We start from the raw sequence: 15,756 nt of genomic DNA on the forward strand, positions 1-15,756 counted from the left end.
ATTTATTATGACTACCTAACTAATTATTGTTGCATAACTAATTCCTCTACTCATCTAACCTCATTAGTTAACACCTAACATCTCCCTCAACATATTTACCCGGCGAGAGACTGCACGTCCTCCAGGAGCACTTAACCTCTGATCATATCACTAAATTAGTGCAAAAAAAGATTACTAATCTCTCTAAGATCACATGCAGCATCTTCCCATCCTCTATCCCTCATATTTATCAACACAAATCTCCATAATTACTCAGCTAATATAGATATTATGCTCCCGATAACGTCCCGATAACGTCCTGATAACGTGAAGTTTTGTTCGTACAAAGAATACTAAAATTGCTAAATTGATTCACGTAATTTTCCCTTCGTCAGTGGCGCGTGGCAGCGGCAGCAGCAGCCAATAGCATCGCCTCAACGGGTCACGTGCCGGGAGAGCGGCCCGTGAGTGGCTGGGTCGCAGCCTATCGGTAGCGTCCGGAGTATGTCTCGTGATTCATTTAATAAATTTGGTAAACAGTTTGTAGCGATCAGTCTTGCGCTGACAGGCGCACGTGGTGGACGGGTGTGAGTCGCTCCATGTAAGTGTGAATGTGAATGGGAACTGTATTATTTACACTGTGAGTGACTTACGCTACACGATGTTAGAACCGTCTTTACATACGTTTCTCAACACGTGAATTGATGTTTTTTGATAATGGCCAATGGCTACAGTTTCTGTAAATGAGCTCTTGCTGTATTTTCTGTAAATGAGCTCTGGCAGCAGTTTCTGTAAATGAGCTCTTGCTGTATTTTCTGTAAATGAGCTCTGGCTGCAGTTTCTGTAAATGAGCTCTGGCTGCAGTTTCTGTAAATGAGCTCTGGCTACAGTTTCTGTAAATGAGCTCTGGCTGCAGTTTCTGTAAATGAGCTCTGGCTACAGTTTCTGTAAATGAGCTCTGGCTATAGTTTCTGTAAATGAGCTCTGGCTACAGTGTCATGCATATTTATAAATCTTAGTTTTGAACTTGTATAAATGAATGTGAACTATGCAACTTAGAGCTGCACACATAAATCTGTCGTAATGATGGGATTCATTGCTGTGATCTCATAATGACAGTTAACATAATACTAACAAGATTGTTGAGTTGTCTGCACGTTTTGGTCTGCCTGTGTATAGCCGAAATGAGTGGCATCAATTTAACGTATTTTTTATGTATTTAACGTATTATGTAACGTATTTCAACCAGGTATCAACCAGGTATCTTATGACAAAAGCGTCGAATTTGATGTGTTGATGCCAAAGGGAAGATTGAGTCGTTAAGTGCGGCACATTTAGTTTGATAGTTCGTTCCTGTGGCATTTTATTTTGACGATAATTGATGATTCTGTTGTATGCTGACTTGGAGCGTGGAACGCTCGAGTAAAAGGGAAGCTTCGTAGTGAAGCTGTGTAAGATTACTCCTGATGGAGGCTTCTGGAGTGTCATTTTGTTTATAGGTCTTCATTGATGCACATTTCACTATCCTGGGCACTACTATCCCCGAAGACTATCCTGGGTATGACTATCTTGGGTATCACTATCCTCCATCACTATCCTGGGCATCATTCTGCCCATCTCTCACGTCTAGGGAAACTCTACAAGTTATGAAATGTGTGTTGCAATTCACAGTTAAGATATTCATGCCCTCAGTTCACCTGTCTTGGCATCTTAGCTTGTGTCATGAGCCCTCATGCTTGTGTCATGAGCCCTCATGCTTGTGTCATGAGCCCTCATGCTTGTGTCATGAGCTCTCATGCTTGTGTCATGAGCCCTCATACTTGTGTCATGAACCTCTCATGTGTGTCACTCAACCTGTCACATCCCCAGGATGCAGGTGTGGGGAACTACAGAGGTGTACACACCTGTTTATTCAATGTCACATAATTCCCGCCTCGCAGTTACACTCTGGCCATTGCACAAGTTCCAACAGCATTACCACACGCTGTTATCCCCATAGTTATTATATGATAAAAGTATCATTTATAACTTTGATCTACATTATAGAAACGTTTGTCGGTTCTTCATGTTTAGATGTTACTACTCGAAGCCACATTAACACACTTACTACTAACACTTACACACTAACACATTAACACACTCTAATTAGGTGAGTACACTTATTTTCCTAAAGTATTTATCCAAACTGTCACATAGAAGAAGGATTTAGACTTTTGGGATTCTTGAACAAGAATGTTATCAACTTTCTAAGATTGGTTCTAATAAAGTTGAAAACAAAAAATTGTTTTAACTGATTTAAAAGTTGTATCAGTTTGCTCGGATTGGATAAAGAGCTAAAATTGCTGGTAATAATTTTTTTTTTCAACTGGGTTCAGGATTATGATCACATGAGATTCGAGTGAGCTCAGGACAGTGATCACACGTGGTGTGATCTTGGAAGAAAAGCTTGAAATGAGGTTTTTTTTCTCATAATGGCAGTGATCTACAGTAAAGTTAACTTTGAGCTTCGTATTATATATATATATATATATATATATATATATATATATATATATATATATATATATATATATATATATATATATATATATATATATATATATATATATAGGCCATGGTATAGATATATCGAGTGGCCATAGTGAGATATATCCCATACGAAACGAGGATATACTTCCTAATGACTCAGGGGGATTGAATCATTATATACCTATGTATAACAATATAACACAAATTGGGAATTATAGATAACTAAATTATCTATAATATAATTAAATTAACAACAAGAATTTGAAGCCTACTGTGACGAGGACAAATGTGTTTTGTTTGACATTTGTGTGTTCAACTTAGTCTTGGAAACCATGAGTGTGTGTGTGTGTGTGTGTGTATTGACCTGTTCTTTTATTCATTGATTCGTGCTCTTCACTGGGGGGGGGGGGCGGAGTCTCTCACTCCCCACACATATATTTATTTAATAAACATTTCTGTGGAGTTTTGTGGTCTATTTAGCTCTTATTTCTTCTTCTTTACTCTATTTGAATTAATAATTGTTTGGGTTATCAGTATAATTACAATTTAGATTAGTATTAATCATAGTTTTCTTATTATTATTATTTGTAATATTGTTTGAACAAGGTTTTTGATTTCCTTCTGATTTTCTATTACGTATTTAAGGAGTATATTATTTGCTATTTTCATTCTGTAAATCCCGAATGGTTATGAAGCCTTTTAATAATCAAACTACTAAATGCTTCATAATATTTTGTAATACATAAAGCTTCACCGAGAATGAAGAGAAGCCCTGAATGAAAGAGATGTTCCCTCACCTCATTTCATTCAAGTTAGAAGCCTCCACATAGAGCACCAGTCAGAATGCAGTTTGAACCATACACACGTATCTGACTGGATAATCTTTGGGCTTCTCTAACGTCACTGGAAGCGGCAGAGGAAAGATTATCAGAACCATTGGGAGGTCAGGTCATGGGCTTTGACCCTTCTCGCTATACTCTACACCTAGAATTATGGCGGTGGAAGCCACCCATGATCATATAGGTGTGACATATAAACTGCTATCTGCTAGTATAACCGTATGTGTGTGTAACCATACACACATGATATCTGAACTGCCAATATGATCGCCAATTTGTAAACACCAGGTACTTCTGTCCGTGGATAGGGGGCAGGTTACCCATGCTCAGTGCACAGCATTTCACAACACTGCAGCCATGGGGTACAAGTCTAGCTCAGAGTTATTCATTCTCTCACAATGGGAGATACAAGTGGCTACCCCTCATTTATATCCAACTGTAAAAGTAGGCTGCGATAAAAAAAAACAAGAATGTCAGTCATTACATCAAACGATCGACATTTTAAAAAGATGGTATTCAGGAGCATGAAATAAATTCATGCATAAAAATAAACACACACTCTTGAGTACCATCCTAAACCCTTTTACAAATAATTTTCTAAAATCAGCTTGGCAGAATACTTGTGTCCATAAATCATGTCCATGTGTATGCATACTTGAGTGTGTACACGCGCGCACACTCACGCAAGCGAGGGCATACACACACACACACACACACACACACACACACACACACACACACACACACACACACACACACACACACACACACAAGGGCGGCAGTATGACAAGAAACAGCTACCATCATGGAAAGACTTGCCTCAGATATACACAGAAATATCTTAACTCTTAATCACCGGAAACTTCAATTATAGTTAAATAAGTTGAGAAAATAAGGAACCCGACAACTACTGATACTCGGAAAGCTAAATTTATGGCAGCAATATTGAGAAATTTCCTAATTCAACTTTGAAGCCCTCCTTGGATGTGAACAATCACTACTGACACTCGTGTATATGGGGGAAGTAGAGCTGGCATATAGAAAGGGACTGTACGAGGAATTAAGAGACTAACATACCAAGAGGAATGGAGCTGAGAAGGATGTCCCCAGTACAAATAATGCATTGCTACAAGAAACTATGGAAAATAACCAACAAATTTGCTTTTTTTTTACCAGACCACACACTAGAAATTGAAGGGACGACGACGTTTCGGTCCGTCCTGGACCATTCTCAAGTCGATTGTTGATATACACAGATATACTCACAATCGACTTGAGAATGGTCCAGGACGGACCCAAACGTCGTCGTCCCTTCAATTTCTAGTGTGTGGTCTGGTCAACATACTTCAGCCACGTTATTGTGACTCATCGCCTGCAAATTTGCTTTTGTCTAAAGGAGAGCAGTGAAAGACATAGAATTAACCGGTGTTTCAACTAAGTATGCAAGACTCGGATAAAATAAGCATGAGGGGCGTTGAAAAGCTATGAAAGTACCAATGAAAGATAGCAGAGAGGGGTACGAGAGAGCCAGGAATGAAACCTGTAATAAAATTAGTAAAGGCTATTAACTAGCAAATATTTGATATTAAGTTCAAAGTCAGGTCGATCGTAAACAAACATTCTATATTAAGTCGAATCAATTTATTTTCTTGCGAGTCGAAAAAATCATTGGTTCGCGTTCGGACATGATTGATGGCAGAGCTAGACATTATAATTCCCGACCTCTGCTCCAGGCGTGGCGAGCAGTGTGTCCGAACACCAGGCACTTCACTACACACTCAGGTCCGGTGTCGGTGGTATATAAAAGGTAATTGCTGTAATCTCTCATGACTTTAGGAGCATGATATCCATTTAATGTGATTTTGTGTGGCAGGAAATGTTTTTTCCCTGGTGAACATGAGTCATTGAATGCTATGGAGCTCCCAGGGTCATGTTCTGCCCCTCCGGCGGTATTGCTCTGCTCCTCCACCATGTGTTAAGCCCGACGCCAAGGCGCGAAAGCCAAGGGCCAAAAAAAAAACCAAAACCAGTATGCCGGGGCGTCTATACGCCTGGATGTGAGATGTTTTCACGTGTTTCAGCATAATTCATATACTGTTACCGACGGTAATAGTTTTTCCATAGTTCTGTGTAGGCCTTAAACCTCTGGCTGGCCCCACTAATGTTTAGTAGGTGTTTTGGTTATATTGATTTAAAGAAAGTGTACAGGCCAGAGGCTGGACGTGAAAGAAGCATCTGCTTGAGTCATTGCTTCGAAGAGTCAGATTAACATGTACAACATATGGACTGTAAACGCCTGGTACAATCTATACATATTAGAGAGAATATCTGTTTGTAAATAGTTGGAGGTCAGACTCTTGGGGGATAGCCTAACCCAACTTTCCAGGGGGAATGGTGTGGGGTATGGGATGGTCATAGGGAAGGAGAGAACGGGGGATATTTGAAGAGAGGGAGGGAGACAGTGGGGTGTTCGGGTAGAAAGGTGGCGAGGGGAGATCTTGAGGTGTGAAGTTGGAGAGGGGGGCGGGAGAGAGAGAGACCCGGGCCCAACCGGGTATCCTCCTCTTAAAAGTATTATGTACATATATATCGTGAACCTGTCTGCCTTTGTTTTCATGAATGGATAAAATGCTAAGAGCTTTGATATACATATTGATCGATCTTGAGGTGTTTTCGCGCATATAACTTTCCCCTTCTTTTGCTTCTCGCTGTCTCTTGTCCATCCCCTTTCTTTTATATCAACCCTTCTCTTGTTCCGCAGACTTACTTCTCTTACCCTTTTTGTTCTGGCTACCTCACAACTTCTCAAAGTTGAAATTGGCTTGTTCACTATTCAGTATCAGCCAGTGAGGTGATTACAACTGTCAGTCACTACGATCAGTCACGGTTATGAATTGTGTTGCCGACTCATTCTTGCTGTTTATGCCTCATCAAGGCGTGTTCGGTGATGAGTGAATGAGTACAGGTTGTGTTTATACAGGAGGAACGGACAGAAGGACACAGTGAAGTCATGCCTGGCCTCGGGCCGGGCTTGGGGAGTAGAAGAACTCCCAGAACCCCATCAAGCAGGTATATCTGGGCCTGCGGGCCGCTCCAATCAACAGCCTGGTGGACCAAACTCTCACAAGTCAAGCCTGGCCTCGGGCCGGGCTTGGGGAGTACAAGAACTCCCAGAACCCCATCAACCAGGTATCAACCAGGTACCAGGAACGGGCCCGTGGGGTGCACGGCAGACTCTGCAAGACTGCAACATATTCCAGCACACCGGGGCGCCTTCACGCCAACATGACTGCAACAGGTTTCAGCTCACGAACGAGCCTCCTTTCATAGTAATCACAGGCGACAGACATTAATGATATCCACATGCCTCTGTGGGCAGTATAATTACGTTTAACAGACACTACGCGCCCCATAACAGCGGCCCATACCGGCCATTGTGATGACTTAGGGACGACCTGACCATTCCTGCCTGTGTTGGTATATTATGGGTTGTTTTGCTACACAGGGGGAGGGTGGGTGGCTGTGTACTTGGACGAGACTACAAAAGGTGTTCATTCAGCTCCTGGGGATTAAGTACAATAACGTCATCGTGTGTGTGACCATCAAACCTTTTGGTACCTTGGTACAAATGATACCTTGTATCTGGCCGCCTGCTCCCTATACCTATCTTCATTACTTTACACTTGTTTGAGTTAACTCTAATAGCCATTTGTTGGACCATTCCTTCAGTTTGTCCAGGTTATCTTGTAATTTCATGCTGTCCTCCTCTGTTTTAATCCTTCTCATAATTAAAACATTGTTATCATATCAGAAACAGGATAGGTCCAAGTATGACATCCTGTGGGCCTTTGCTGGTGACATCTTGCCATTCCCAGGCCTCACCCCTCACAGTAACTCTCTGTTGCCTGCTGCTTAGGTACTTCCTTATCCACTGGAACACCTTACCTGTTTTTCCAATTTGTGCACCAGTTTCTTATGGGGTACTGTGTCAAAGACTTTCTAACAGTTTAAGAAAATGCAGTCGTCCCACCCTGCTCTTTCTTTTTTAATCTTTGACAACTGGTCGTAGAATTCGGAATGCGACGTTCTTTGTAAGAGAATAAGTTGCTGCTACCTGCGTACTCGGGGACATAGACATTCTAAAAGGCTTGGTGGCCATGAGTTTAAGAACCATGGAAAGTGGGCACATGATGGCGGACCTTAACATAGACTGCAGGAAATGGGCAACAGTATTCAACATGTCCCAGTGATCAGAGGAAGGTGTTGTGAATTGGAAGGGGCTGATGCGATTTTCCCTGATTGGCTGTTGGTATAATTGGGAAGTGCAATACGGGAAGAAAGGCTGGCTCTATAGAAACTCTTACTTCCTGCACTGCTATATGTATATATATTTTTTAATGAGGGGGGGATGAGGGATTTCTGGCCTGAAGACCCGGTGTATGAGGCAGTTACTGTCATCTTGTGATTAACTGAGGTGTGAGTGTCCACCTCTTGCTTGTGAGGGAACTTCTCACGTTCGGTGTAAGAGAAACTAATATTGGATTATTACAATACTACAGCTGCTTACCTGGTTGATACCTGGTTGATGGGGTTCTGGGAGTTCTTCTATTCCCCAAGCCCGGCCCGAGGCCAGGCTTGACTGCTCTCACGAATCATTCTTTAGGACGTGGACAACTCTCACGAATCATTCACGAATTTTGAAAAAGATCGCCAAATAATAAAAAGGAACTTTGCCACGGTGTGTAAATTGATCACTGTGATTAACATCATTTTTTTATCGACACTTCGTGGTACGAGTCGAGGAAGGTCTCTGTAATTACCAGGGACCTGCGAGTCTGAATAATAGATACAGCTCCCTCCATCACCACTGTACCACTGTACCAGGCAACACTATATCGTCAGAGTCTGTCTGACTCTCTCTCTCTCTCTCTCTCTCTCTCTCTCTCTCTCTCTCTCTCTCTCTCTCTCTCTCTCTCTCTCTCTCTCTCTCTCTCTCTTTCTCTGTCTCTCTTTCTCTCTCTCTCTCTCTCTCTCTCTCTCTCTCTCTCTCTCTCTCTCTCTCTCTCTCTCTCTCTCTCTCTCTCTCTCTCTCTCTCTCTCTCTCTCTCTCTTTCTCTCTCTCTCTCTCTCTCTCTCTCTCTCTCTCTCTCTCTCTCTCTCTCTCTCTCTCTCTCTCTCTCTCTCTCTCTCTCTCTCTCTCTCTCTCTCTCTCTCTCTCTCTCTCTCTCCCTCCCCAGCCATAGATCAGGCAACTCTTCATGCTCCGACGCAAAAGCAAACATTAAACGCTCATTTTTCCTCCCATCAGAATGCGGAACCGGCGGAGGTTGTCCAGTAGCGCAGATGGTGTGGTCGTGATGTGGTGGATCATGTCGAGCCTCCTGGCGGGCCTGCTGCAGGGCGGGTGTGGTGGTGTGGCAGGCCAGCCACACCACACCTCTCTACCACACTTCGACTTCCACCACCGAGCTGTGATGGACCAACGCGGCGCCTACCACCTCTTCTGGACGGCCCAGCAGGACAAGATTGTTATTGAAGTGCAGGTGAGGTCAAATTGGTACATATTGTGTTTATATTGTGATTATACGTGGCTGAGTATGTGGAGGTGTGTGTGGTGTGTCCGGGTGAGGCAGATATGTGAGTGTGACATGTCACATGTGACGAGTATGGTGGTGTTGCAGGTGGCGACGCACGGGTACGTGGGGCTGGGGTTCTCTCCCACTGGTGGCATGAAGGGTTCCGATGTCGTCATCGCCTGGGTCGACGACCACGGCCAACTACACTTCCAGGTAAGTGCAGGTGTCGTGACACCTGTGACAGGTGGTGTGACACCTGTGACAGGTGGTGCTCGTGGCAGGTAGCATGGTTCCAATCCGGTGTTTCCAGTGGTTCTCTGGATAATTTACCTGTATTGTTGATAGTTCTCCTGTTGTTGCCATTTATGGGGCAATTGTTTTGGCGGGCTTCCAGATAATTATCATACTGTTCAATTAACCGTCATACAGCAGGGTTTGGTTCTCATTTGTATTAGACTTCCATTTGACCAGACCACACACTAGAAGGTGAAGGGATGACGACGTTTCGGTCCGTCCTGGACCATTCTCAAGTCGATTCACTATCGACTTGAGAATGGTCCAGGACGGACCGAAACGAGCTCTTGAAATAGCACTTTCTCTGTAACTAGCTGACATTGTAACTATAAGGTGTGAAGGATAGATGAAATTGTTTATGTAATAATCTAAGATGAGGTCTGATAAAGACCTTTTGTGCCCTCTGTAATGCTTTTGCGCTACCGCTCACAGGATGAGTATGGGGTGCACAATAAACTAGCCGCCTTCGGCGGCAACAATCAAATCAATCGTCGTCCCTTCACCTTCTAGTATGTGGTCTGGTCAAACTACTTTAGCCACGTTATTGTGACTCATCGCCTGTACTTAGACTTCCATACTTTCTTAGTCATAGGTAGATGCTTGTGAGGACATCTTAACCTTGTAGCTGGCTTGTTGTGAGAGCCTCGTGTCCTTAGAGGACAATACAGCGGCCTCGTGTCCTTAGAGGAGCATACAGCGGCCTCGTCTCTACAAGTAATGTAGTGTCCATTGTTCCTCCAGCCAAGATATATCAGTGTTATTTATTACTGTTATCGTTATGACCCCTTTACCCTCATCCCCTCCCCATGCCCAAGATGGCTACCACTGCAACGTAAAAACAACAATACTTTTGTATATTTTATCTCTATGCAATTACCGGGTCATTATTCGAGATTAAAGCCAGAAATTGTGTATCTTGTTCACTGATTGTTCAGTGAGCCGTGAACGCGGCGCACGCCACTGGGGCTTGGCGGGAACCCGACCATCGGTCACACATGACGAAGGAGGACAAAAAGAAGAAAAACGTTCATAAAACCCAAAGTGTCTGACTCGTCCCGTGAATAACTAGCGAGGGCGGACCGTCTCTGAGGGCTGTTGACCTCTGCACCTTGTTATATGGCGATGGAGGCTGTTGGGGTTAATGGGGGGGAGGAGGTTGGAGGGGGGGTAGGAGAAGGGACGGTAGACGGGGGTGGAGGGGGATGTAAGGTTGGTAAGGGGGTTGTGTTTGGTCCTGACGGATTGACAGTTCTGAAGAGGTAGGGGGGATTTTGTGAGTATGTATTCACCTAGTTGTACTTGCGGGGGTTGAGCTCTGGCTCTTTGGTCCCGTCTCTCAACCGTCAGTCAACTGGTGTACAGATTCCTGAGCCTATTGGGCTCTATCATATCTACATTTGAAACTGTGTATGGAGTCAGCCTCCACCACATCACTGCATAATGCATTCCATTTGTCAACCACTCTGACACTAAAAAAAGTTCTTTCTAATATCTCTGTGGCTCATTTGGGTACTCAGTTTCTACCTGTGTTGCTTTGTTTGCGTTCCATCCATGCAAGAGTAAGTGTGTGTGTGTGTGTGTGTGTGTGTGTGTGGAAGGGGAAGGGAGTGGAACGAGGGTACACGTTAGTGTCCGACGGGTGTATTCTAACATATTATCTTCACTTCCTAATTGCTAGTCGGATGTGCAATTTGCATATTTTGTTGTTTAATGTGCAATGTTTTTTTCCTCGTTCTAATGTTTTCACAAGGTGGCGAAGAGCAACACCAAGAGTACATACAGTACACTAAGAGTTCTCCAGCAGGAACTGTACAGTTTATTCGTGTTTGGTTTTTTTGTGGGTGTTCACTGTAGCCTTGCTCATGACGGAAATATTGGACCCTACAGTATACCCGCCAAACACACACCGAAACTACGACGTTGGTACAACGTTCGAACAAGTTTTAACACCTCCTAACCAGTTATAACAACCAATATAGCAAGTTGTAACAACGTTCTAATACGTCATAAACACGTTAAGCCAAGATGTAACAACTTTATTACAAGTTGTAACAAGCGGAAAATAGAGACATTTACGGTTTGTGTTTCCAGGGTAGATGTCTCTGCCTCAAGTAGGTTCGTTGTTGTTGTTTTAGATTCAGCTACTCAGAGCAAGACGTTTCAGTAGCACGGGCTATGGTGAGCCCGTAAAGTAGGTTCGTGAAACATATGATTTCATATTAGGGTCAGGTGACTCTGACCCTCTCAGACACCTCTCAATACATCCGGACACCTCTTAACGCATCCGGACACCTCTCAACACATCCGGACACCTCTCAACGCATCCGGACACCTCTCAACGCATCCGGACACCTCTTAACGCATCCGGACACCTCTCAACGCATCCGGACACCTCTCAATACATCCGGACACCTCTCAACACATCCGGACACCTCTCAACGCATCCGGACACCTCTCAACGCATCCGGACACCTCTCAACGCATCCGGACACCTCTCAACGCATCCGGACACCTCTTAACGCATCCGGACACCTCTCAACACATCCGGACACCTCTCAACGCATCCGGACACCTCTCAACACATCCGGACACCTGTCAACACATCCGGACACCTCTCAACACATCCGGACACCTCTCAACACATCCGGACACCTCTCAACACATCCGGACACCTCTCAACACATCCGGACACCTCTCAACACATCCGGACACCTGTCAACACATCCGGACATCTCTCAACGCATCCGGACACCTCTCAACACATCCGGACACCTCTCAACGCATCCGGACACCTGTCAACACATCCGGACACCTCTCAACATATCCCGGCATCCTCAGATCCTCCCGGAACACACCCTAACCCTTCCGGACACCCCCTGAGCCCCACACTTGGCGTGTGGCACACATCTCTCATGCCCGAGGACGGGTATGAAGGACGTGCCCAACACGTGCATGTGTGCAGCCATTACGTGATCATAGTTATGAACACTTCCCAGGAGATAAACCCTTGTGGGTTCTCTGGGGTTCATTATTGGATATGTTGGCGGCAACACCTGGGACCAGGATTCATCAAGCATTTACACAACCACTAACGAAACCTGTACACCTTTCCTTAATTATGGCAGCATTGTTTATATATGTAAACTGTTTATGATCTTCGAATCTAATAACACAAGGTCGCTATTGTTATAAATAACTTCATAGTACTCCGGAGGTCATAAACTGTTCAATAAATATATAGACCAAGTCACCAGGATTGAGGAAAGATATACAGGTTTCGTATATAGTTAGGTTAATGCTTAATAATTCCTGTCCCTGGTCGTGTAAACCTGTCTCATAAATTGTTGTCTTGTGCTTTTCTCTGGGCGCCAGTAAACTCGTGGGGTACTCAGGAGCAAAGCTTTTCTCTGGGCGCCAGTAAACTCGTGGGGTACTCAGGAGCAAAGCTTTTCTCTGGGCGCCAGTAAACTCGTGGGGTACTCAAGAGCAAAGCTTTTCTATACTCTCTAATTGTGAACAATTTTCATGCTTGCCAAAACGGAAATATTATGTTCTTTATGTAAGAAGATATTGAGGCTTTTCAATGGGATCGAACCTGTGTTACAAAACAGTAGTGGTCCCAAAGAAGGTCTTGAGGTACTACACTTGAAACAGTTTGCAACTCAACATGGGCTCCTTGTGGTCGCCATCTTTGTTTCTTTCACATAGTCCAAAATATCCCACCTGGTGCGGCGCGTCCATACCTTCCCAATGAGTCCTGATGAGCAGCAATGGACTGCTTCTAGATATGTTGAAAAAGAATGAGTTAATTACTAAAGTTATGCTGTGAATCTTTTGTTTTACAACGGATATAAATATGTTAACTTTAGATTTAGAAAAGGATATGACAAATACTATTTCAAAATTGGGTTGAACATTGATGAAACGCGTTTCAAGGAAACATGATAGATGTGGAGCCGTTTAATTGCTTCAGTATTTGTTGAGATATATATATACAACCTACCTTACAAGGAGCCAATAGGGCTACTGCACTTGTATATACTTTTCCTCTTGTGTTCTTAATAGGCTTTCTGCATATAATTATCTTGTTAAACAACCCCCTACCCGCTAATGGTTGAACTGAGGCATCTTGAAGTAAAGGAAGGAGGAGGCAGAGATTGGAGGGTGAGAGGAAGGAGAGAAGAGGAGGGATGGAAGGAGGAAGGAAGAGGAGGGAGGGGAGAAGGGAGAGACTAGGAGTGAGGGAGAATGTGAGCTGGAGAGGACGCAAACGGAACCACCACTTCCGCTGTTGATTGTCACAGCCAAAGTGGTTGGGGAGGGAGGTGTAGGGGGGTGCTGTGGGGAGGTGGTGTTGGATATGGGGGGGGGCTGGGGGAGGGAGGTGTAGGGGGGGTGCTGTGGGGAGGTGGTGTTGGATATGGGGGGGGCTGGGGGAGGGAGGTGTAGGGGGGTGCTGTGGGGAGGTGGTGTTGGATATGGATGGGGGGGCGGCGGGTGTAGGGGGGTGCTGTGGGGAGGTGGTGTTGGATATGGGGGGGGCTGGGGGGAGGGAGGTGTAGGGGGGGTGCTGTGGGGAGGTGGTGTTGGATATGGATTGGGGGGGCGTGGGGGGAGGGAGGTGTAGGGGGGTGCTGTGGGAAGGTGGTGTTGGATATGAATGGGGGGGGCGGGGGGAGGGAGGTGTAGAGATTAAGTAGAATCAGAGGAACAAATCCACAAGGGCCGTGACGAGGATTCGAACCTACGTCCGAGAGCCTAGAATCAGAGGGGTAAAGCTGCAAGTGAGGAGAGACTGATTTTTTTATTTATTTTTGTTGCCGGCGGAGGCTGCTAGTTTATTGTGCACCCCATACTCATCCTGTGAGCGGTAGCGCAAAAAGGATTACAGAGGGCACAAAAGGTCTTTATCAGACCTCAACGGAGATTATTACATTATCAATTTCATCTATCCTTCACACCTTATAATGTCAGCTAGTTACAGAGAATGTTCTATTTCAAGAGCTATATATTTACAGTACATCATTATACATTAATGGTCGGTCTTATCGCTCATACATAATTGTGAGCAATGGAGATATTACAGTCACAGGGGAGCTGCTGTTTGTTCTTAGTCGTGAGAGTAAAGGGTCCAGGTAAAGCTCAGGAATGGAGAAATTTGTTCATCTTTCACTTGCCTCACTCCTCATCTTTCCCTCATGTCATTACAAATTTAATCAAGTAGCAAAGAATATTATTGATTTTAGTGATATTCCCTCACCGCCTCCCCCACCTTCTCCCTGAGGGCTGGGAGGTGGAGGAAGCAGCTCACTTCTCTGACGTGATTTAATGAGAGAACTGAACAAGTAATAAGTTGTGAACCTTGAGATCCATTTCAAAAAAGTTGGTCTATGAACACAGTTTGTTGTTGTCTTGACAAGTACATCTTGATATTGTAATTGATCAGCCTTACCTTGTTAATTTGTATGGAACCCGTTCCTGGGTGATTGTCTCCAGTGGTGAAAACCGGTCCTGTCTAGCTAGCCTGTGGTGGGCAATTTATACACACGACAGAACTCGTTATGTTTGTCAAAACCGAATATATCGTTAAGTTAGGGGTGAATTAGCTTAGGTTAGGCTCGGGTTAGATTAGGTTCTGGTTAGATTAGGTTGATAAGGTAAAGTAGGTTTTAAGATCTGTTGGCGAAGTCTTGTGTTCGATTTGACTTGTATCCGGTGGTGCTGGGCGTCGGGGCGGGAGAAAGGTAGACGTGAGAGAGCCTCGGGGAGCTGGAGACACACTTGAGGACGAGTTCAGCCACAGCCGAGGGCCACAGTGCCCGCAGGACCAGCTTTGCATCTGGGTACTTTCGCGACACAGTTGAGTGTGTGTAGGGTCGGCAGGGTACGTTTTTCCTTTGTTTTTGTTTGACATAAGCCAGGGTATCTGATCATTCTGCTACCGTAGACTCTGCTACCGTAGACTCTGCTACCGTAGACTCTGCTACCGTAGACTCTGCTACCGTAGACTCTGCTACCGTAGACTCTGCTACCGTAGACTCTGTAGTGGAGTACATTGTATCAGCAACTAGCTACATGGTATTCGGATGCCCCATTTGGCGATGGATAGTCATGCCAACGTGTTCGGTCGCTGGAGGCTGGCAGCGGGGCGTCATGGAGGCTTGTGGGAACAGCTGGCAGTGTACAGTTGATGCTTCACGGATCTTTGAGACCCATGGTGGGTGTTGGGAAGGCGTGCGTGACGCATTCTCCCTTACGGTGGCACACGCCCGCCGTCCATGAGTCGGCTGGCGCGATACACCAAGTGTGAACGATCGTCACGACTGTCCTGTCGAGCAGCTGGCAGCAGCAGCTCCCGGACACACGACAACTGAGCGCTCGTGGTGGCGCGTGTCTGATGTTCCGCTTCATGCTCTAACCCTCCTACCCTCCTCCTACCCTCCTCCTACCCTCCTCCTACCCTCCTCCTACCTCCCCGTCCCACCTCCACTCGGGTCCCTGCCTCCAGTCGAAGTCACCGCCGTGACGGGACGCAGGAA

The 15,756-nt window shown here is 45.0% G+C and overlaps 1 protein-coding gene across 2 annotated transcripts in view; it reads left to right on the top strand.

The window, feature by feature from the left end:
* The window catches only part of LOC123771595 (DBH-like monooxygenase protein 1), a 92,597-nt gene that overhangs the window by 8,260 nt on the left and 68,581 nt on the right, over positions 1-15,756 (top strand). The window contains exons 1-3 of one of the 2 annotated variants that reach the window (XM_069313647.1): positions 538-580; positions 8,656-8,890; positions 9,029-9,136. In XM_069313647.1, coding sequence (XP_069169748.1) covers positions 8,657-8,890; positions 9,029-9,136 — 342 coding nt within the window. In that variant the 5' untranslated portion in view covers positions 538-580; position 8,656. Of the gene's footprint in view, positions 1-537; positions 581-8,655; positions 8,891-9,028; positions 9,137-15,756 lie in introns of those variants that run through there. The other variant, XM_069313648.1, reaches the window with a different exon arrangement.

This window comes from Procambarus clarkii, chromosome 76, assembly GCF_040958095.1.
Source record: "Procambarus clarkii isolate CNS0578487 chromosome 76, FALCON_Pclarkii_2.0, whole genome shotgun sequence".
NCBI classification, from domain to species: domain Eukaryota; kingdom Metazoa; phylum Arthropoda; class Malacostraca; order Decapoda; family Cambaridae; genus Procambarus; species Procambarus clarkii.